Source organism: Pyrgilauda ruficollis, unplaced genomic scaffold (assembly GCF_017590135.1).
Source record: "Pyrgilauda ruficollis isolate IOZ18807 unplaced genomic scaffold, ASM1759013v1 scaffold47, whole genome shotgun sequence".
Taxonomy (NCBI): domain Eukaryota; kingdom Metazoa; phylum Chordata; class Aves; order Passeriformes; family Passeridae; genus Pyrgilauda; species Pyrgilauda ruficollis.
The window spans coordinates 2468700-2493594 of record NW_024526266.1 but is presented as its reverse complement, the minus strand read 5'-3'; the positions used below and the strand labels follow the sequence as shown (position 1 = coordinate 2493594).

Genomic DNA, 24895 nt, shown 5'->3' with positions numbered 1-24895 from the left:
GACATATCCTTTCCCTCCCATTCCAGACAGTATTGCAAGGATTCATTAAAATTTTATAATTTAATTTTTTCAAATAAAATCTTTTAGTACGAAAAACCATGTATTCAAGTCACAGTTGCTGTTCTCTAACTTCAACCTTTTTGCTGATAGACACCTTAGGGGATGAAAAGTAGAAGAGCCACTTTAAGTAAAAACAATTCTTCAAATACACTCCTCGACCATAAAAACATTTAGTCTGGAGATGTACAAAACCCATCAGTGCAAAACCAGATGTTGTGAACAGCAGCCATGCTTCTGATTGATGTGCCATTGTCTCCAGTCATTGCCCTGCTACCAAAACATGGATTGTACAGGATGAAGAGACTGCAGCTCCTTCATCAATCAAATTCCCCCTGCTAGTCAGTCCTACCCAGTGAAGGTGAAGGAAGGTGGAGAGTGGAATTCATGAATACAGTGTCCTAAGGAGACATTGTAGGTAAGAAGCTTGGGTTTGGGTTAACTTTTTTTTTTTTTTTTCCTTCCCTCTGTTTGACCACAGAGCTTTACTCTCAGTGATAGACAAGTGACACTTCCCAAATCAGGCTGTAGAACATCCCAGGAAAAAGGTGAAGCTGGATGCTTCCACAGGGACACGCAGAGAACAACTTACAAAGCTCAGAAGAGAAGCCACGGGTGTGAGTCCTCGTTAACTTTCTCTGACATAAACTGAAGGGTCCCCATTTGCTGCCTTGCAGTAAATCCTAGTCAGGGCTATTAAATGGCAAAGCACAGCTGTTCCTAAAGTGAGCATCCCCCTCCTGCCATTCCAAGGGAGCTGCACAAGCAACCAATTCAAACCTTCTGAGGTGACAAACTTCCCGGGCGGGCAGGATGGGAATGGGTGGGGAACCTCCTCAAGCACATCAGCCAATGAACAAAACCCTCCTTCATAGGCAACAGATTTGCCTTAGGGTGTTTCCTATCCTCAGTTCCTGTCTCTTGCCAGAGATTTCCCTCCCCCAGTTTTGCTGGTTGCCAAATCACTCATTACAGTAATAATCTTTTAATTAAGGACGTAGAAAGCTTGGGTGGGAGGCTGGGAGGAACAGGCAGAGAGGAACAGGAACTTGCCTCTCAAAAACCAAGTGCTTACGTTTTACTCACACTTTATAACCTAATCAAAGAGGAAAGTATAAAATGAAGCATTATCTGCAACTGAAAGCTGTAAGTCACCCTCAGTAAAAACCTGGGAATGGATGCACAGATGGTTTTGTTCTGATGAAGAATGACTTAAGCCATTTCCAACCACAGGATTCCTCTTAATGACAGAACAGTGTTGCAGGTGAGCCACGTGTATAAAGTCTTTCTCAGCAGACCAAACCCACCTGAAGAAAGGGCTTGGCGCAGTCTGGCACAGAAAAGGGAGCAGCTCTGCCATTCAGCTTGTGGGGAAGTGCCTTGAGCACAACATCCTGTTGGAATCACAGCTGCTCACAGCTGCTGTGTCTGAGGTACATCATCATACAATCACAGAATGGTGTGGGTCAGAAGGAGCCCTAAATCTCATCTAATTCCAACCCCCTGCCATGGGCAGGGACACCCATATAATATAACACAATTCCCAATGCAAGTTCAATCTCACAAGTGACAGGCTTTGAGTTATAGAAGTAATTTTGTAATAAGTTATGGTCAGTTTACAGCATTTTGTACTTACTTGTAATTGTCATCTTCTACAAACTTCTGCAGTTCTTCTATGTACTGAACTGAGTTGAGATATTTTTGGACATGAGGCAACATAGGAATATCTGGAAAACAGACAGCATTCATTGACACTGTGCCACTCATTGGTAAGCAAAGGTTTTTTCCCAGAAACTACTTCAACAGATTCAGATCTCTTGCCTTTTTATGTGAGATGGAGGTACAAACTACAGGCCCTAATGATACTGAAATTTTAGAACTTCACAGAAATTCTCACGCATTGAGCTGACACTCGCCACACACACAAACCCCAGACCTGCTCATCAGAGCACATGTAAGGGAACAGTAAGACAAGATCCTTGACCAAACCAAAGGCCCAGAACTGGAGTCTGAGGACAGCCACATTCATTCTCTTTACACTGAGCTTTCAGGGAAGCCACAATCCTGTGCTAATTCATATTCCACCATCAAAACCACAGCATTAGGACTTTACTAGAATGGGAAGAGGACTGTGAGGGAAACCATCTTTGAAGAAAAAAATACATTATCTGATCTATGGACAGAACTATAAATGTCCAAAAGACAAGCTGAGTGTATTTTATTATCTCCAGTAAAAGTACTATTGCAAAAGAAATCCTATTTTTAGAATCCAGTAATAAAATTATGAACACAGGGACACAAGCTTATAAATACCAGTAAAATTACTCTTGAGTATGATGTACTACTACACATTTATCATCAGAAAATATATACTGCAGTTTGCTCAATGTAGGAGAAAGGCAATTTTGTTCTGTCTCCTCACCTTGATGGGTGATTGTCTTAAACAACAATACTAGACTAAAGTAGACTTTTGGGCAGAGAGGATGAGTGAGGGTGTTAATGGCATTCACATGGGTCCAGCCTTACATAAATTACATCACAGCAGACAAAAATTAAAGCTTTTTAAGCTCTCCTCTTTAACACTGTGATATTTACACACTAGCTTACCATATTCACACGACTGCTGCAAATCTGAGATAATTCGAAGAATATTGTTCATTAAATTTGTTCTTTGCTCGCTTTCCAGAATGCTTGCTGTTGAGGGGTAGGCAGAGTCAATATAGGTCAAGTCTGACAGATAAATACCTGAAATGAGATTAGAATGAGAAGTTTCTTTGTTTAATGTCTTTCATTGCGCAGAAAAAAACCCTGTCATCAAGAATATTCTGAAGAATGTTGCTTGCATAACATTAAAGTAGGCTGACAAAAGCATTGTCTCAGAATAGGATTTTGGATTTACCTGGGAAATAATTTTAGAAATCTAAAAGTAATTATAAGGACATGCACAGCCACTCATAAATCTCATCTTCTCTACAGCACCAATTTACTACTCTCTTGACAAATATTAAGCATACTAAACACACAATACTAAAATACACTATCAAAATTAATTGTTTAGGAAGTCTACTACTTCATTCCTCCAAAGCAGCAATTAAAAAACAATAGAAGGATAAATTATACCCAAAACACTTCAAGTTGAATTAAAAACTCAAGCTCAGCAACATGGGAAAGATTAACTTAGAGAAAATGGGCAACCAGACTGAAATGAATGAATCCTGCAGTTTGTAATAATCACAGCTCCAAAGATCCAACAGCTTTCTAGGTAAGTCACTTCACATCCCCTACCTGCCTTCTTCCCCTGCACTGCTCCTTCAATCCTTTGATCATGTAGAGGGGAAAATCCTCCTTACACACTAATGCTTGTAGATAAAACGTTTATTTTATTTCTAACCACAACTCCCTTCCTTGAACTTCGCCTATTTGTCTCAACTAAGCAAAGCATACCCTGACCAGCTCTGCTGCTCAAAGGAATTGGCCTGCATCCCTTGCATCTTTCACAGATATCCCAATTTAAAAAATGACACAAACTTAAATAATATTATTTAAGAAATTTCCATAATAGGGAAATTTTTAAATTATATTTTACTTCACCTCTCAGCCTTGTACAACCAAAGTCATAACAAGGTCTTTGGATTTACAGGTGGAAGACTATTAATACAACCTCACAAGAACAGCAGTTGTGTTTGTATAGCACCTAACCAGTACAGTCCTCAAATGTGAGCTGGGAAACTCTGGGCATCCCTCCAAAACCAACACACACACACACACGTGTGTGCGCACACACAGAAACAAATTAAAATACTTGTGGTTGAAAGGTGACATATAAAAAAGTGAATAAAAAGGTATTATACATGACCTGATATACTACTAAATCTCTCAATTTTCTGTTCTGCTAGGAACAGTTTGCTAAAAAACAGAAAGGATAATCAGAAACATCAGGTAGTGGCATTTAATTGCTACACTACCTAAAGTGCATAAGCTGTCCTGAATCTGAATTTACTAACCCATATCCTAACAAGCCTTAAAAATCCCAAACCCACTCAATCTTCCACAGAAGGAAGTAAATCATACTTATTAACTATATTTAAGGAAATTCCCTGTAACAGGCACCTGCACTATTATGCAGGATTTTATAAACCACCATATTTGTAGAATTACCTCTGAATGACTTGTACTGATCTCTTATTTTAGCTAAATCAAAAAGAAGTCTTCTGTAAAGAGCAGTTCTCTAAACCTACTGGATGCATTTCTATGAAATCTAAAATAATTTTGAAAGCATACAAGGGAAATTCTCTTTCAAATGTAATTGGCACAGCCCTTGTGAAGAAACCAGAAAGATCAATGGCAGTAAATTGAATGCCCTCACGTGCTGGCTGAGCATGGACAGGACCAATCCCAGATCCTGTGTTTCTTGTACAGTGTAATCTCTGTGGCTTTTGCTACTTCTAACACCAGTCAGATGTTATCAAATATTCTGATACCTACCCAAAACCATCACACACAGAGTTTTAACGTTTTCCACATGTATTGGAGAATTCATGCCTTTAACAACTGGAACTGTTTCTTATTAAGTGAACGTCAAGAATTGAATGCGACATTCTGTTGAACATTCTTCTAGACTACAAATGCTTCATTTTTCCTGTTGTATCCAGCCAGGCTGCCCCTTTTATTCCCAGCAACACAAATCGAGTTTTATCAGCCTGAAAGAATCTTTCTTCTAAATGAAGCCCAGTACTGTAATAACTTGAAAGGCATCTTTAGGCAGCATAGTAAAAATGTTTGATTTGTAATTGCCTGCTGAACTCTTGCACAGTCCGTTGCCATATGGTACCTCCCTTCTACTGGCAAACAATCTTTCCTTGTTCCTAACTTCTCAGCCTAGCCTCCCTACCCCCTCCTTTTCTGGAGGGTATGGATAGGAAATCCGAAGGAGGAGTTTCTTCTGCTCTCCGAGTGCTCGCGGTGACATCATAGGTGGGCTGAACGGCTGAGCCGAGTGTGTGTTTGTTTAAAAAAACACTGTCCAAAAGTGATGTATATGGAATCTGGGTCAGCTGTGGCTGGTTAGAGCACTTCTGCATGTGAGAATTAAACACTGCAGTTTCAAAAAACATCTCTCTCTCTCTCCTGGAATAACGCATACTGGAGCATTACTTTTTTTCCTTTTTTTTTTAAACTGATTAGTTAGCTTGGTTATCGTATGGAGAAACCCAATTCCTCAATACAGCTTGGATCTAACAGAGAAAGACAAAAGCAGTTTTCAGCTCCAGCTGCAGATTAACACTCCACACCATCGGGTAATATAGGAAGCAAAAGCAATTTGGCCTCTGGATTTTCCATCTGCCACAGAAGCAAACCAGCTGGAAGACTTTATTTCTTGGTAAGTTTTAAAGTTATTCTTACTTACAAATTTAATTTTGAGCTATTTCTGAATGCTACACGCATCTCCCTCAACATACAATTGTGAAGAAACAAAACCCTCTCAGCCTGAGAAACATTTGACAACTAACATTAAGACTCATTTTCGTGGCATTCGGTAGACTTTGGAGAGAATTAAAAAAGGCACTGCATAAGAGCACAGACTAACTTGTTTCAGTTGTAGGGATGAACAAGTTTCGGTTGTTTAGCTGTATTGTTATCTACAGTTACAGAAAATTAGCCCTACCAGATTCTTTGCTAAGCATGTAATTTGGGTACTGTGAACATACTCATGTGAAATTCTGATCCTACCAGAAGGCAAAAGCCAAAAATCCTATCGATTTCAGGGCAGCTGGATTTCACCCAACACCAGAGCATAGACCTAGCATTACTAGAACTAGAAAATGGATACCTCAATAAAACCACTGTGAAAAGTCCCAAGCAAATCAATGCACATCTGTAAGTAGCAATCATTGTATATAATTTCAAGTATGTTTTTATTTATGGCACTTGTGAGGAGTTGAAGTCGCCTGAGTCCTAGAGCCAACCAAGAAACCAGTCATACACTGATTCAGAACATAATTGAGTTTGTAGCACAATCAATTGTGCAGCAGAAAATCCAAAGATGTTGCTGCAACAGGCACCAGTACTTTCCTTAGCTGTACCTCAATTGAACTGCAGTTTGTTTCTAAATAAAGATACATTTCATAAACATGAAATGCAGTGTACAAAGCAACACTACATTAAGTGGAAAATTGAGGGGTTTGTTACAGCTCACTAGTGGAAGAAAGGGAGAAGAATGCTGCTGCTAATCGATAATTAAAACAAGAAAGTTGTTTACAAACAGAAGACAAAAGTACAGATGAAAACAAAAAAATACTTGCTTATACATAGAAAACTTTCTTCATGCTGACTTGGAAATTAAAATACAGTAAATAATCCAGAACAATGCAAATGAACTTCAGTGATGCATTTGCATTTACAAACTCAGAGCTGCCTGACACGGTAAGAGAGAATGAAGGGGCTGATGCTAAAAGGAGAGACAAAGTGTTACAGAAGACAAACTTAATTAAGATTTAGTAGCTACCAGAGGAAAAAAGTCTGAAGAAGCCTTGATAAACAAGATGGATCCTTTCCAAGTTCTTGAGTCCTTTTCCTTACTATCCTTTTGTGCTGATTTACATAAGGAGGAGAATAATCTAAACAACAACACAACCCCCCTTTGAAGCACATAATGTGCTTTGGACACCAGGCTCCATTCATTCATCATCAGCCAAGGGCTTGATTTACGCTGCTTAGAACAATTCCTAAACCTTCCACAAAAGAAAACAGCTGAGTCAATAATTTTAAAGCAATAAACTGGCTGTATACAAGGTTTTAACTCTCTCTCCTTTGCTGCCTTCCAACTTAAGAGTTCAAATCTCAAAATGTTTGTTTTAAAACAAATAATGCAATACTAATATTAGGCTGCTGCCAAAAGAATGATCTGAAGTACAGTGAAAAAAATAAACTATTTGAAGTTTTAACGGAACTTACTAAAAAGAATGGAAATTCTGAACCTTTAAACTTTAGCAGTAACTACATAGCTCTGTTGGGTTTTAATAGTTTTATTGGGCTTTGTTTTTTGTAATGTGCCCTATTGGCTTGGTCCTTAAAATTTATATACCAATGAATGAAGTACAATTTCCTACAGCAAGCACAACTGGATGCTTAATATCTTCAGTATCTGCTCTAAGCAGAACTCTGCATCCCCAAAATCACAAATTTCCAAACACAAGACGCACCACTGCATTGTACCTGGCTGTTCAAACAGTGCAAACACACACAGTGGCTGCCAACAAATGCAAAAGAGCCCCCATGCTAAAAAAACTTCACCAAAAAATCTGGAAATGCCAAGAAATTTTGCTGTGCTTTCAGAATATCTACTATGACAAAATTAACAAGTCTCTTCTTGTTCTTAGAAATTCTTAGAGAATTTCTAAGAAGTTATCATTTTTAGAAGTGGCACGTTTTCAATGGCAACCTCAAAACCCCCTGAAGATTTTTAGATTGCCTTTCTTGAAAGGAATCAGATTGATGGCAATCTCTGAAGCAGAATTCTGAGACTCAATACATCACATATCTGATGAACAAAACTCAAGAACATATTATTCCTGGATCCCAGTCAATACAATTGAAAGCAATCCTGTTATTTCAGCAGAGGGACTTGCCGGAAAAGCACTTGTTTATATAGGGAGAAGGAACTTACTTAACTACAGAGATATACTGAAATCCATGGGAATATTTCCCCTACAGGAAGAGGCTTTTCTCCACCTTAGTGTTACTTCTAATGTCATGGACCCAGTTTAAAGCTAAAAAAATCAACAAAAATCCTCACTTAGCCTGTGCAGACATAGGGGAACACAGCTGGTTTTATTGATTTCAGCTGCTAAGGCAAAGCTCCACAGAAAATGAAGCCTGTGTAACATCAGTAACTGAGCTCCCTGATTAGCTGGTATCATGGGTAGAGCATCTTTAGTCTCAGGATTGTAATTTACTTTCTTAAAGAACCCAGTCTGTTTCTCTTCCTATTACACATAAGAGGGCACTGCTGGCATTTATCACTTGACCATATTCTGTTAATAAATACTGGGAATAAAGATAAGTACTGATACTGCATTTTTCATACAAAAGGAATCTTATATTCCCATTTATCTGCAACAGCTTTGTTACATTCACCAATATCACCCTACACTGCCCAGGGAGAACGAGCCTTTGTCAGCTCTGGAAGAACAGATTCCAATTTGTGTTGTGGGTTTCCAAATTTTACATCCTGCTGAACATGAGTCACAGCAGTACAACGAAGAACAAATAGTTTGTTGTGCAGAAAGCTAAAAAAATGCCAAACATATACCCCCAGCTTCCCCACATCCTGATCCATGCAACTCTGTACTTGTGATTACAATATTTCTAGGGGGGGTAACACAGTCTGTCTTACAGCAGTTTAAAATAGTAGTTCCTGGCTTGTTTTGCTCTTTTAAATTGGAAGTTTGTACTTTACACACTTTTTAAAGTAATAAATCAAAAACTATTTTTGAAAGCAAGTTGGGTTTTTTTGGTTTTTTTTTTGCATAGGGATCACTCTGGAAAAAAAAAGAAATCAGAAGAAATGGCATTAAATATAAAATAGTATTGAACCCCGTCTACAGCTCTGAGTGTTTCTGACAAGCTGATGAAGAAGCTTGTGTTGCTGTGAATAACTGTACATTTTCTTCTGCAGAAGCCATAAAACATCAGCAGGCCAGAACATACATAATGAAACTTCTACAGCAATCTGAGGCCCAAAAGTGGGTGGCACAGAAACACGACAGAACCAGCTGAAATGACACTTTAATCAAAGAACCATGACACTTAATAAAGAGTTAAATAACGTATTTCAGAGCAATGGTATCTGTAAACACAAGATACTTGCTGCATTTCCAAGGTCTGCACAGCAGCCCCAGTCAGCAGAGGTGACTCCAAACCTGCAGGAAGGGTTGGAGACTGGTTCTGTCTGAGCTGATGCCTGAGCCTCAGCTGTCTCCTAACAGTTCTGCCACTACCCAAACACCTAAACCTGGGAATCCAGCACACAAAATGTGTCTGATCTAAAAACCCTAAAACTATTTCCCAACTCTAATTTTAATTTGTCATTTAGGTCTTACATATTAGGCTATCATTCTGGGATACTTTGGATAAACAGCTCCTATTTTTTTAAGCTGCTTGCCCAGAACATCAGGAAATTTCTGAAACAGTATTTTCATTTCCTTCTAAGCTGATTAAAACTCCAGGTAAATATCTTGCTCCAAACCTATTATTGTATAACAAGTTAGGCATTAAGCTGCTCAAACTTGACAAGCATCGTTTTAAAACATTTAATTTTTTCAACATTAGCATTTCCATGGAAGCACATACATTCCCTACCAGGTAGATTCTCAGAAGGAACTCATCCCTGCTTATCTGAGTGTCTCAGTTTACTACAAGATATTTCTGAATTTTAAATTCTAGGGCATAATCTTATGCAGCTGCTGGATTTGGCTATGCTGTATTAGACCCTTTAATTCATTTAATGGTCTGACAGCACATGTACAGACACAGAGCTTGAAACTTTAATACATAAGGGTAAAAGTTCAAAATGAACACTTTTAATATTAAAAGAAATGCAGAAAACAGGCTGCAGCAGAGTACACGGCTAGAATGTGGACTGTGTTGCAAAGTGATTTGTTTTGAAAGATTAATTTAAGTTCTGTGTATTTCAAGGGGAAAACATGCTGCTGTGGGGAAAAATCCCCAGCCATTCATCATTTCAGTAATTCTGTAGGGTCGTTTAAAGTTCCCAAGAACTAAAATGTTATTCACTTTCTTGGACTATGAAGTACCTATTACACCCTGTGAAAACAGCAAATACTGGACTTGTACTATGGCTTCACCCTCAGCCATATGCCACGAAGTCTCTTTCTCTCAATCTACAAATAGCAAATGCAAAAGTATCAAAAATTAGTTAGGAGATGCAAAAAGGTTTTAAACTTCAGACAATTAATTCAGCTCATCTTTATCAGAATAGAAACCACACACAGACCAATTTCCCATGTGCTTCCCATGATGCATGTGAACATTTCACCTAATGAACTACCAATTTGAGCACTGTCCAAGTGATTAGTATTTTAAATGTCTGAAATTACCAAAGAAAAACACAAAACCAGCTCTGGAGAAAAGTGATAGTTTTTCCTAACTTTTTTTTCTTTAAACAGAAGTTACAGTTTCAGCAGAGAAATATTAACAAAATTATTAAGTTTTGTTTTTGATAGTAGACACAAAAATACCTATTACTGCAAACTAAGATAAGTATTTTAAAATAAACTTCTCAAACTCATGATGCTCCCTCCATTTATGCAGGATAAGAAAGGATTTTTAGTATGTGTTAAATGTGTTTTCTTTCCCTTCCAGAAGCAGAGCTTGCAATACAGCGGTTACACAAACAAAGTTATCAAACATTTAAGCAGGATTCCTACCTCTAACTCCTGATTGCATGTACATCATGGTTTGAAGCTTGTAACCACTGCTCTTAGTGAAGCCAAAAAACAAAGACTTGACAGGTTTCCTGAGGCTGAGCAGACAGCATTTGTTACAATAATATTAAAGCCAGTAACAGAACTGGGAAAAGGGACCCGACCCAAAAGTCACCGTATCATTTGTAATGTGGATGTAAAGGAAGCAGCAGAGCCCTGCTTCTCCTTTGGGATCACTGTGTCAGGATTGCCAAATGCACTTCAACTTGGACCTAGCAGGAACAGAAGGATAATTAACTTTGCCTGCCCTTACTCTATTACTCCTTGTAATTATCCAAAGGCCACTGTAGGAAGGCTATCCAAAGGCTGGCAAAAGGAGGCTGGAAAGGAAAGCCAGATCAACAGCTGAGATAAGAAGAGTCATCTGCTTCACAAAGCAAACAAACCATAAAAAATGAAGGATTTTTTTTTTCCTTATTTAAGTGCTACCTTTGTTTATCATCCCAAATATTTGAAGTTAAAAACCAGCCTCAAAAAACATTCCCAGATCTTTATCACTGCACTTTAACTCTTTAGAGTTAAAAGAAAATCCTAGTTTTCTTTAAAAGAGGAATGACTTCAATATGGTATTTATAATGACAATATACCTGACACTTCAGCATTATTTGGATAAAGATGTTCTAAAAGATACAAAAATAGTGTGACAACAATTCTAAACATTCATCTCAAGGCAACTAAATAGGAACACATGCAGAGCAAACTGTTCTAAGCTTTCCTTACAAATTCAAAATCCCTCGAATAAGTAATTTTTGATGTTCGCAACAATATCTAATCTCCTGCCTAACACTCATGTCCAAAAATGGTCTCAAAGATGCGTTTTTCAAGTCTACTAAAACTGTGTATACATAAACTTGAAAAATGGGTGTATATATGAATCAGTATGTGTATAGTATTTAACAAATTATACATATCTATATATAAAGATATATAAAAGGAGGAGCAGAAAAGCTTATATAATCCAAATTCCAGCATTTATATAAATAATTTAATCTCCTTCCTTCCCTTCCAGGAAGGTATTTTGCAAGCACTCCATGTTCCATAACCTCATACAGCATGAGCACAGATCTGAGCAATCTGATAATGGAGTAACACAGGATCTAAGCACAACAATGTTTCTGAAATGTTACCCAATTCTGAGTAACTACCCATAATGTTTCTGAAAACTTATCCATTGCAACAACTCCTTTACTAAATCCTGTACCTAAATTATAGTGCTTCCTCCTCAAAGCAGCTAGCCAATCTAATGGAATCTAACTCCAAGGCAGAGATTCCAAAGGCTTGGCTACATACATGCAAGCAAGGCAAACCCATCCATTTAGGCAGTTTAAAAGTCCAGGAGCTTTAGTTTAGAGCTTTTAGCCTCTGGTTTAATGACTTTATCTTTTATCCGTTCAACAGGCTCCTGACAGTTGTCACAGCTGCTTTACAATGAAGATACTGAAGTGGACTTTGGGTGTCCTGCTGTTCCTGCTGCTGTCTATCGGGCGCTGTACGGAACAATCCACGCCGAGTAAGGCGCCCCAGCAGAGGCAGCCTCGCTCAGCAGATGGAGGAGAGGAAGGGAAGAAATGTGGTTACACCTTCCTGGTCCCAGAACAAAAAATCACAGGGCCAATCTGCGTGAACACGAACGACCCGGGCACTGGGAACAGGAAAGATGAAGTCACCAGGATGGACATCGAGAACCTGAAGGATGTGCTGTCCAAGCAGAAGCGGGAGATTGACATTTTGCAGCTGGTGGTGGATGTGGATGGCAACATTGTGAATGAAGTCAAATTACTGAGGAAAGAAAGTCGGAACATGAACTCTCGTGTGACCCAACTGTACATGCAACTCCTGCATGAGATAATTCGCAAGCGCGACAATTCGCTCGAGCTTTCCCAGCTGGAAAACAAAGTCCTTAATGTTACAACAGAAATGCTGAAGATGGCAACAAAATACAAGGAGCTGGAAGTGAAATACGCAGCGCTAACAGACCTGGTAAACAACCAGTCCGTGACTATCTCGCTGCTGGAGGAGCAGTGCCTGAGGATCTTCTCGCGCCAGGACCCGCACGGGTCCCCGCCCCTCGTGCAGGTGGTGCCCCAGCACATCCCCAACAGCCAGCCCTACACTCCCGTCCTGCTGGGGGGCAACGAGATCCAGCGAGACCCGGGCTACCCCCGCGACAGAGACGTACGGCCACCGCCCGACCCCGCCACTTCTCCCACAAAGAGTCCTTTCCGAGTGCCACCTCTGGCTCTCATTAATGAGGGTGAGTTACCTGTCACTCTTTATCTAACCTGAGATCTCTCCACTTCTGAGGGAAACTGTCCCGACTGCTCAGTCTTTGCTTCTCTTTTGCCAGGTCTGGATTAAAAGCGTGAGATGGTATTTCTTGTTCAGACTCAGATGTTTATTAGTTCTTATCTAATTATATTATTAAGTGTGAGTTATACAGCACTTCACTCTAACAAACTAAAAATGGAGCAATCTCTCTCTCTCTACAAGGCCTTTTAAGGATAAACTGTCCAATTAAGAAGTGACACCTACATCATTTTTACTTTTGACCTAATAACCAACCACCCGTGGCCAACAATGTGGACTTTTTTATCCAATTACACAAAACCACCCAAACCCATGGAGGAGAAGGTGAAGAAGGATCAGCCTCTACCGTAAAACCTCCATCTTATATAGACATTACATATAGACATCTTTATAGATATTACTATATTCCAAAGCCTTAAACTCTAGGTTTTCCACCATGTGATATTACTTCTATTCAAACTACACACCCACAATCCCATTCTATCATTCCATTTTGGAAACCTCCTCCACAGCCTCAGGTCAAATGCAGTGCTCTCTTGGGGGACAGAGCCTGTCAGCACACAAAGTCTAAAATTCTCAGCAGCCAGGGTTCCACCACCTGACCATAGAAACAGAAGGAAGAATTTAAAGAACTGGTACAGCTCACTCTTGCTCCTGATTTTCTCTCCCCCTTCTACCTCCCAGGGAAAGCTTTAGTTTACCAAATGGCCTAAATCTCCCTAAGATGAATTTGTTGAAATGGCTGATACTCAGAAATTCCATCTGAGCAATACTCACCTTCAAGTCACAAAGTGTTGTGATTTCTCTCTGAGCTGGATTTTAGTTACAAAAATATGAAAATTCAATATTAGCATAAACTTTCTAATATTTACCCATCTGTTTGATGATGCCTGCTAACTACATGTTACAGTACCTGGCAAGAGTGAATAAGAGGAACTAATTAATCATAAACAAATTAAATAATTTCAAGTTTTTGTCCTTCAAACTTACATCTGTCAGAAGAAAATTCTACTACAAGAATTTTCATCCTTCTATTCTGACCTGCTTTAAAATGAACATCTAAATGCACCAACACAGTCATGCAATGAGTGTCTAAGTGAAATAGTTGAAATATTCAAGTTGAAATATTCAAGAGTGGTAAGTTTGAAAGGATAATTGAATTGAGGCTGGATCCAATTAGAGGCACTCAGCTTTGAAAATTTAAAATCAGTAACTACACTCCCAGTAACCTGTTGTCAGAATGGGACAGCAAGTTAAACTAAAACCATAAATATTATGAAAATATATTCAAGAGACTGTATCCCATCTTCACATGTTACACTCTTTAGGTGATTAGATAATTTCATGTATCACTAGGAATCAAAATTAGTGACAATTAACTACCTGTGAGCTGCCCTGAACTCTATCATGTTTCTCACTTTTTTGAAATTTTTACAGAATCGCTATTTAAAAAAAAATAAATCAAGAATTCAGAAAAACATCATGTTTCTCACTTTTTTGAAATTTTGACAGAATCGCTATTTAAAAAAAAAAAAAAATCAAGAATTCAGAAAAACAAGTTTTTCTCAGACATCCCTTTGAGTGCTTGCTCTTGGCTTCTGTTAGCACAGCAAAAGGGTTTGGTGGGGGGGGTTTGGGTTTAGGGGGCTGTTTTGTTTTCATTTCTTTCAAATTGCCTTTAGTCACAGCTGAAAGTTGAACTTGGTTCCTAAGATGAAGCCAAACATTCATTTGTGACTGTTCTGCAGCATTACACCCAACCAGCTGCTGATGTAAAGAACAACTATTTTTATTCAAGGTCTGCAGAAAATTCAGGCATGAACCCAAGCAAAATGCCAGATGTCATGTGAATTTCAGTGGCACATCATGACAGAAAGGAAACAGTTCATATCAAAGCACTGCGTTGATGTCTGGTCAGACAGCACAAGTATAATTCTAAAAAAAGCCATGACTTCCTGCTTCCCAGCAAACCCTCCCTTCCAGGTTCTGCTCTCAACACATCTTTTTCTCAATACACGCCTGCTGCACGTACAAAACGAGGCAACAGCACTAAGTATTATCATCTGAATCATCTACCCTGGTGTTCACTGACCCCTCCACCCCTACAAGTTCAGAATTTGAATCCAATTTTGGAAGAGAACACAAAGAAATTTTAGGAAGCTTGTTGTAACATTATTCACCTGACTTTAAGACTAGATTCTCTAGTTGGAAGTTTAAGTGTTTCTTGCAGTGCTTGGGAAAGGGAGGGTTGAGAATTGCTACAGCTGGTAGAGCATCAGTTATCACAACCAAATTTGGATATCCCAACACAATGCCCAGTTACTATCCCTGATTTTTAAAATTAAGGTAAACAGATTTCATGGTGCTCAGAATCAAAACCATGTCATAGAAGAAACATCTCTATGGTTAAAAGATACAGATTTTTTTAATAATATATAAAGATGTCAAAAAAGACCAATGAAAAGCAGACAGTCCTAATTAGAAATAGGCCTGTTAAAGACTGATGTCAGAACAAACACCTGCACCTCCTCACAAATACCTGCATGCAGCAGAGGGGTCAGAAAGGTCAATGTCCATCTGAATGTTGTGAATGGAGAGCAAAGTGCAAAATATATGGGGAACAAAAGGATGAAGTTCTGTTTTCTGAGTATGGTGGTTATTTTGTACAAAAATTGCTCTAAAAATTGAGGAAGGTTAATGTGGTCACAGACAGGATTATGAGCCTGGATCTGGACATACCTGTGAATTTTAGCTGTCACAATTACCTCAGTATTTGTAATAATAACCACTGATCCCCAGAATTAGTGTCACTATTTTGGCAAAAAGTAGTTTCAAGTTAGTTAAGTACTTGAAAATTAGACACTGCCTCATATAATAATTTCTAATACCTGTTGGTTAACAATATAGCTTCTTTTTTAATATATGTCCAATTTTATTTTGGACTTTTCCTCTACTAATGCCTCCCAAATCCTCTCTATGAAGCTTCCACAAGCCCAAGTTCTGTATCATCTGCTCAAGATAACATTTGGCATCTCAAAATGGGATTCAGCCATCGAGTTATCAAGCTTTCAACTTAAAATATTTAATCTCTTTCCTTCTCTACTTCATTTAATTTAGCACAGAATATGATCTGCACTAAATCATACATCTATGCCACAATTTTGGAAGTGAAATATTTAACAGATCATCTTCTCAGAATATTTCTGACTTATCACTGTCTTAGTGACTTACGTACACAGACTGTCGCAAAAGACTAGATGTGCATGAGATACTTAGTCCTTACATAAACTATAAAACCTGTAAGATTTTAAACTGAAAATCATCCTTTTTTCATCAATCAGACCTCTACCCACACCAGCACTGCGGAGAATCTTTCACTTTCACAAACCTCAGTATTTCCACTGAACATGATCAGTTCTTATAACGTGAACATGAAATAATTATACCTAACAAAGAATTTACTTCAGTAAAAAGATGCAAGACTATACACCAAAAATTAGGGGATATGTTGGATTTCCTTACATTCAGAGCAGAAGTCTCCTTTCTCTACCACAACATTAATTTATGTTAATAAATGCAGACAAAGCTGAGCATCAAAGCAGACGAGTTGCATCCTGTGACCTTAAAGCCAGCTGAACTCCAGAAATGATCCAAGTACCACATAAACACACAGGTACAAATCTGTCTGCCTTAAAAACTACTTTAAATTACCCCAAACATCTGCTTGGGTCTCTCATGGAAAAAACCAAATACTCAAGTCCTCCTCCAACAATAATCATGTGGGATAACACCCAGATAACAGCAGATCTAATTAAGCCATTCTTAATTCAATTAACAATACAAAATATAAGGTTTATTTGTTTATACTTTTCATAAAGCAATAGTTGTTTTACAAAAATACTTCTGGAACAACATCCCTGTTCAGTTATAGAGCATCCAAATTTACTTCAGAGAAATCAAGGAAGGGGAATGAGACCCAGCTTAGTCCAGGAAATTATCTATCCCCTGGAAAAACTCTGGGAATTTAAATTGTGAACAAGAGGGGAAAAAGCACTTGTATAGCAAAGGTACAGGATTTATTTCCTGAGGTGCCACTGCTTGCACTGGAAGAATGAGAAAGCCATCCCAGTCCTGACAGTGCAGCAATACTTACAGCAATGGCTCAGTGTCTGTGACATTCCTGCCACAGCCACAACCTCTGAGTACCCCTCATTAGACACACAAGCTTCGTGCACTCTAATTATGCTTTACAGATTTCTTGCTAATTACATACTTGTCCAACTGAAAACTATTACCTGAAAATCTAAGAGAAGTGCAACTTTCAGCTTGCTTTTGTCATACAAGCTTAATCTGTAGTGAAGTCCCTTTCCCTCAGCCTCTACTTTTGATTAAGGAATGACCTCAACAAATTTCTTCTATGCTGTTTTGCACAAGAGCTGTTTCTGTGACTGATGGGTTCTCTGAATTTCCAAGATTTGAGAAAATAAACCCTCTAGAAGGAGAGGAAAGCTGTAGCTAATTTATTTTCAGATGTGCTGAGTTTTCAAATACATTTAGGGCATCCACCACTAACTAGTCATCAGAACACACTTTGCTTTTCATTAGTAAATTACCAGTTTCTCTAAACCAACTGAAGTAATGACACACAAACAATTTTTTTTTTCTAAAAAGCAGAAAATAAAAAAAATTACCAGAAATTGAAAGGCAAGCTAGGCAAGGTTTTCAGAGACACATAATCTGCATCCCTCTCAGAGAATTACCAGATGGTCTTCTCTAAGTATTATTCGTAAAATCAGTATTCACCTGGGCTAAAACAGAGCTTTCAAGCAGCACTCACAACAGCAACAGGAATTTTGTGCAACCACAGCCCTGAGAACAAACATGTGAGTCCTTTTAGCTGCTCAAAATCCTTCTCCATTGCTTATTTCCTTCATCAGTATCCATCTACACACATCACCAGGATGACACAGGAAACTTAAGTAGAGTCCCATCCACAGTTAACAGCCTAATCCTCAAACTGCCTAAGTACATAAAGCAGAAAATTACACAGCATAAGAATTCTCTCTGACTAAATTCCATGTCAGTAGACTCTGGCAGTAGATATTTCTTATAGCTGCTCTCAAACTACTTATATATGCAGAAATAGGTAGGGTTGGTTGGGTATCCTGGGTTTGTTTTGGTTTTTACTTCCACCAGTTTCAGACTGGTGCACCAAAAAATGAAGGAAATTGATTTCTGCCTTTTGCAAAAGAGAAGAAAATAATTAATGAAAAAAAAATGGTAATGTTCTTCAGTATCAAGAGCCAGAGTATAAATCTTTGCCACAGCAGACAAAATAATCAGGTGCTGGTAACCAAAGTGCATTATTTATTTAGCAAAATGAAGTTTTTGTTCCAAAATACATGGAGAGAGGATATTGACATGTTTATTTATATATATAATTAATCTCAGACAGTAACTTTTTGCACTGTTTTCCATGGTAGGTTTATACCTTAATTGAATTACTGACTTTCCATTACAAAATATTCCTGGACAATGGGCACTGCACAGCCAATCTTGAAGGCTTACAGTATTTCTTTTCCAAAAGGTCCATTCAAAGACTGCCAACAAGCCAGGGATGCTGGGCACGCCAACAGTGGGATTTACATGATCAAACCCAAAAACAGCAACGAGCCAATGCAACTCTGGTGTGAGAACAGCCTGGACCCTGGAGGATGGGCAGTTATCCAGAAGAGGACAGATGGCTCTGTTAACTTTTTCAGGAACTGGGACAGTTACAAGGTAAATTCTAGAATGCAGAAAATCTGTGAGAAAAGAAAGATAATTGAAAAGAGTGATCATCCTCTAGAGTCAAACATATTTTAGTGAGAATGTCGCATTTCCCTCTGTGCACAGTTAACTTTGTATGAACCAACCTGTCTGAGACAGCCTGGGTTTGTAATGCACAATGCAACTGGGAGACATGTTATTCTAGACAGTGCCTGGGAAGTCATTTATTACAAAGTTCTAACTGAACACATGATTTTTATTAACACACTGAGAACTACAGTGAGTACTTGTAAAGCTTAATTTGTCTCCCTTATGAATAAGAAAACTCAGCCAGTGAAATGATTCATTTCAGATTTGCTGGATTGGGAGCTCAACTTAAAATAGTTCTAATAATGAATTAAAGGAAGTAATTTCCATCCATTAATTTAGGTTAGAAACCTAAAGATGTCAGGCTGGTGAAAGGAAACACATTGCTGTGTGTTGTTGTGCTATTGTGCACTAGCAGGCAGAATGTCTAGGATGACAAGAAGATGCTGCTCTGGAGGAATTACAAGCTAAATGGGAAATTTGAAAATAATTTTGTTGGGGTAATAATAATAATAGTACTAGTATTAATAATAATTACATATAGGACACAAATTAACATGAGGATTTTTGCTTCTTGCATTCTTGGAATATTGTGATTTAAATATTAATCCCCAAATCAATAATAGCTAAAACAATTATTCAATAATCAATCAAACAGACAAATTATTATGTGAAGTCTTTACTTCTCAGAGCAGTCCATGGTTGGTTTTGGAGTAGTTAAATGCTATAAAATGTTTTAAGGCAGTTATGGAGTGCCTTATAAAGCAATCAGAAACATTCTGAACCTAATGAAACACCAAACATCAACACTGGTTTACTTGGGGAAAGCAGACAGCAGATAGGAAATATCACTTCACAGCTACTGTGCTGGTAGTGATTTGAAAGAAAAGACATCTTTATGTTTAATATGTAATAAATCCTGTAAAGGACACAGAGCAATAGTGTAATTAAATTCACAGTACAAAACAACACCAGTTGCAATGCAGAAGCAACAAGAAGTTATTTGCCTTAAACACTGAGACTGCTGATCCATAAATACCTTTTTCAACCTGGAATTACTACCTAAAATTCCATTATTCACCCATTATTACAAATCCCCTTAGTTTTGTCAAGAAATATTGTTTCAGTTTCCCTATTCTCCCTCTCTTTACCTTAAAAAGAGGAGGACAGCAAGAACAGAGATGTTTTGCCACCATTACCGGTGCTGGCAGCATCTCATGCAGCTTAGCAGTCCCAGTGCAGCAAAATAAAGCACTTAAATGCATGGGTTGAAGTCATTCAGAAGTTTAGAGGCTTTCACTACCCAAGTTCCCCTGGTTTATCACACTCCTGCTGATGAGTGCTTTAACAAACACTGAGAACTAAGCTAACAGCACCTTCCGACCTTCTTTTGCACAGAAAGGATTTGGGAACATTGATGGAGAGTACTGGCTGGGACTGGAGAACATCTACATGCTCACCAATCAGGATAATTACAGACTCTTGATTGAGCTGGAGGACTGGAGCAACAAGAAGGTGTATGCAGAGTACAGCAGCTTCCGCCTGGAGCCCGAGAGCGAATTCTACCGCCTGCGCCTGGGCACGTACCAGGGCAACGCCGGAGACTCCATGATATGGCACAATGGAAAGCAATTCACAACACTGGACAGGGACAGGGACATGTATTCAGGTAAGCAAAGCAGTGTGGCTGTGAAAAGTGAGTAAAGTCTGTTCCACCAGTGACACCAACTCAAAAAATACAGCGTAGCACAAAAGAAGTATTTTAATTGTTATAAAATAACCCTATTGGAAGATGCTTTGAATCAATGATGATAAAAAGCACATTGGCAGGGCCCTCTTTGAGCCCCTACACCTGTCAGAAATTCAAAAGCTATCACCCTCACTGACAGCACTCTGCAGCAATTTTCTGTTTAGCTCATCACTTGCATGTGACTGCAATCAGAGTACCTGTCCAGGTGATATTTGAGTAGTGCTGCTGCCACAGAATCACCAGGAACTAAAGCATCTGAAGAGCATGAAAAGAACTGCAAGTGTGCAGAGGTTTAACTGTGTACCAATCCTTAAGAAAGGGGCCCATCATTTGGTTTTTGCACTCCTTAAAGCTCCCCTTTTCTCATTTCCGCCAATTTTTCCCTTGCAGTAACAGGAAGCTTGGGGGAGTGCAATACTTCAACTGCCTTTCCTCAGCTGTCAATAACCATAAAGCTGGACAAATCCTGCAAACTCTTAGACAAGCCTGTAACAGTAAAAACACAAGTTACAAGCAGCTCTTTGTGGAGCCGTGGCCCCGTGTGCTGCTCGGGGCTGTATCAACTCACGTTGCTTCCGCTGGAGTATTTCTAAACAGCACATAACCCAAGTTCCTTGGGTGTTAGCTCATGGACAAGCAGAGCTGGCAGGCTGAGAAGAGTTCTCTCCTTCATTTTCAGCTGTCACATTAAAGACCATGTCAATAACCCCCCCTCCAGCAATGGCTGCTGTTACACCACAATTCACAGTTTAGCAAGAACAGCAAGATGTGACCACAACAGGCTATGAAGTACTTCCAAGCTGCCTCTGTGAATAAGCCACAATATGAAAACATTTAGCAAACCTCCATTTGTCCTGCTTAAAGTTGAAGCTCACCCATGTCCTTCTGTTCCACAGGAAACTGTGCTCACTTCCACAAGGGAGGCTGGTGGTACAATGCCTGTGCCCACTCCAACCTCAACGGGGTCTGGTACCGAGGGGGCCACTACAGGAGCAAGTACCAGGATGGAATATTTTGGGCTGAGTACCGGGGAGGTTCCTACTCCTTGAAAGCAGTTCAGATGATGATCAGACCTATAGACTGAGGAGGAAAATCCCACAGTGCTCCCATATAAAATTCTCAGTGTTTGAGCTCCAGAAAAAAATAAAATATTACTTTTCAATCATTATTTTGCACAATCTGCCCCTGCAAAAAGCAGGTCTACAGTTTTCCTGTCTTCTTTCCCCTGTTATGTTCCCCTCTCCTTTACTAGTACCCTTCTCTACTGTGACAGACAGTGTTTTTTTTAAACACACATTCACAAAAGCAGATGTTTGTGCTTGCAAAGCATATTTATCTTTTTTTGAAGATCAACATGCTTGATGTAAACAGTCAAAACTGGTAAAAAAAACCCAGGTCTTTGACAAGATATAAGCTTTTCCAGTTCAAAAAGCTTATGCTTTTTCAGGTTAGCTCAACCCTTAAATGTAAATATGTGAAATGACACTGTCTTGCTTTAATGTGAAAATTGATTAGTTATTTAACGATTTATTTAAAAATGTTGGTATTACTTTCAATGAAAAAAATGACTTTACATTACTGTTTGATATTTACTCCAAGAACCTACAGAAAAAATTGGAGACATTTTAGCTTTGCCAGCAGAGAAAGATTTTTGCAACAAATAATTATTTCAAAATGAAGAGGCAAATTTAACATGAAATACAAAATTAATTATACAAAATTTCTTAGGGAATTCTCTACACTGCTAAGATCTGCAAGTCCTACCTCCTGTAAAAATTTTGGCAAAATGTTCCTTGCATAAAAAAATTAATTGCATGTAAATTTTGATAAACCTGAGACAATCAAATTACTTGGTACTGATTTTACTTTCAACCTCCATTTTTAAGCTTTCTAATTAAACTTTGAACTTAAATGGCAAAACTGAAAGTCCTGGTATTAAAAAATAACAACTTGACAGTTCCCTGCTCCAATCAGGAGTGATGAGGGCTGACCAAGCATTCACACACAGTCACTGAGAGACAGGTCTGTGAATATTACAAGTTTTCCTCCAACACAGTTTTCTGCTCCCACAGTAGAACAAAGCTTAAAAATCAGCTCTGAGTGTGTTCTTCCTGACATCCCAAACTTGAGCTTCTCTTAAGACACACGCTTCCCTTCCCTTCCACCTATACAACTTTTGATACTGTTTATACTAAATTTTAGCTTCCAGATATCAGATTTTCACTGGAATGAAGATGTAATTTGCGAAATTAAATAGAAAATACTTTCCCAACATTTAACAAAAGCTCTACCACACACCGATTGAAAACAAGGTATTTCCAAAATCAGGTACAACCAAACATTTGCTTTAGGTACCAGAACCTTTCTTCCTGTTACACAAAATTATTTAATAACTGCACTTATAGCCACATAGGTTGCCTAATTTAATTTTATATTATGTAAAACTGAATATGCTGTTCTGAACTGTAATCAATGCGTTTAGCAACCCATAGGTGCCTTCAGGATTGTAAGGAACTTTGTCCCTGTTTAAAATAAGAAACCATAATAGCTAAAAGAATAACCTAGTATTATTGTTATGTTAAATTAGTCAATATCAATTACTATGCAAAGCCTTGTATGTAATTCAGAGGAGAATAAAAAGCATTTTGCTTTCAGAACACACCCTCTGGAGCAGAGATAAAGCTTCATTGATAATGTATGGCTGCAAGGCTTGTACATAAATCTTTGGTCAGAGATCAAAGCCAACCAGTTCCACCAATATTTAATTGGGGTTGGCAGCGGTGGGGAATCAGTCCCAGCATATTCCATTCCCAAATTCCAAGAATTTTAACTGACACAAATGTTTATGATTACAATTCTGAAATTGTTCTTCATATAAGGAATATTTGTTTGTTACAAATATCATACAGACCTCATTGACTGAGTGTCCTGCAAAACAATTTTTAATTGCAAATGTTTAAAATTCTGACTCTCTATAGCCTGTCCCTTTTTCTCTTTGATAGCTGGATAGAAGAGCAGTTCAGGTGAATTTAAAAAAAGGAAAATGCCATCCAAAACATTCCTTAAAGGATCACTTCTGACAGCTTTTAGTTCATTCAACAAGCAGATTTCCTCTCCTTGGCAGAGAGCGTATTTTACCCCATGAATCTCTTGCCTGCTACAAAAACAGTGTTTGTTTATTCAGTGCAACTCAGTGAAAGGTGTACTTTGCAGAAAACCCAAAGTAAAATTAGCTTGCACTCAGCTTTTAATTAAATCTTATATATTAGACATCTAAAAAGTGAGCCTTCCCCAATTTAAAGCCGCAGGATGATGTTAATTAAACATTATTACAAAATCCACCCAGAAACCTCAGACTGTACAAATGCTGTGCTCTGAGAGGAAAGAGTTAATTAAGTTGCCAATTTAAGATTATGAGGAAGGAAAGCATAGCATGTCTTCTTCAGGTTGGTTCATATCCTGTACAATAATTCACTTTCAAGTGCTTGTAACTCTATCGCTTTGTAGCTTTTGGGCCGAATTTTCTAAGCAGGGTGAATTACTTTAAAAGTTCAACGTTTTCTCTCACATCTCTTCTTTTGAAAGATTTTCAAAAGAGCCTGTAGCATCCCTCAGGCTTCTTGCCCTGGGCATTCAGAAGCAGTCTGTCTGAGAAGGATAAAGCCTTCACCATTCCTCTACCATCAGTCCAAATTTAACCAGGCAGACCTCAAGACAGTTCAACTCGTACGAAACCTCAAATATGGTTATCACATCTATGTCCAAAATCTACTGCAAGCACTATCACTGAAGCAGCTGAATATTCCTCAGATGAATACTTAATAACCTGTTTTCAGCTTTTCTCTTTCTGGATATCAGTCCTCAAAGACAGCTATAAGAAAAATATCTCACAAGGTAGTACTGCTTAGTTAAATAAAATCTTACTTCTCAAGACACGGCTCAGTTGTTTCATTGTGCAATCTCAAATGGATCAGAACTCTGGAATGAGACTCCCTTGGAGAACAGGGTCTTATTTTAAGGTGAAATACAACATCACAGACACAGCTCCCATTTGTTCTGGCTGCTTCAGCTGTCTGGGTGATGCAACACTGATGACATATCCCACACTGTGTATCAAGGGCCTGCTGCTGAACATATTTATTAGTGTTGCACAGCTTTTCACACTCACATTTAAGTAGGTGAGTCCACACTGATGATGTGCTGCTCTCACCTGCATTTCTAGAATTCTGGAATCACATCACAATCATTGCAGTAAGGAGCTGAGAAACATTTTTATTTCCTCCCCCCAGCTAAATGTGGAAGCACATAATTATCTTGTCCACAAAGGGTGAGCTGTGGAAATAAAGCAACAATCTGTACTTCTGTGGCTCCACTCCTACTGGCAAAACCAAGAAAGCATTTCAGCTTTTTCTTATAATGC

At 38.5% G+C, this 24895-nt stretch overlaps 2 protein-coding genes across 7 annotated transcripts in view; one reads left to right on the top strand and one right to left on the bottom strand.

Annotated features, from left to right (window-relative positions):
- Window positions 1–24895, bottom strand: part of RALGPS2 (Ral GEF with PH domain and SH3 binding motif 2) — a 110469-nt gene that overhangs the window by 29901 nt on the left and 55673 nt on the right. For all 6 annotated transcript variants that reach the window (XR_005956079.1, XR_005956080.1, XM_041478921.1 and 3 more), the window contains 2 exons: window positions 2665–2802; window positions 1694–1784 (listed from right to left, as the gene is read on the bottom strand). Coding sequence is in view for 4 of the 6 variants with exons in the window: in XM_041478921.1 (XP_041334855.1) it covers window positions 1694–1784; window positions 2665–2802 (229 nt within the window). In the remaining 2 variants the exon portion in view is untranslated. The remainder of the gene's footprint in view (window positions 1–1693; window positions 1785–2664; window positions 2803–24895) is intronic.
- Window positions 5113–24392, top strand: ANGPTL1 (angiopoietin like 1). The gene is made up of 5 exons (XM_041478924.1): window positions 5113–5437; window positions 11961–12816; window positions 18457–18650; window positions 20124–20394; window positions 21372–24392. Exons 2-5 carry the CDS (start codon window positions 11991–11993, stop codon window positions 21557–21559), a joined length of 1479 nt encoding a protein of 492 aa, XP_041334858.1. The 5' UTR covers window positions 5113–5437; window positions 11961–11990; the 3' UTR covers window positions 21560–24392.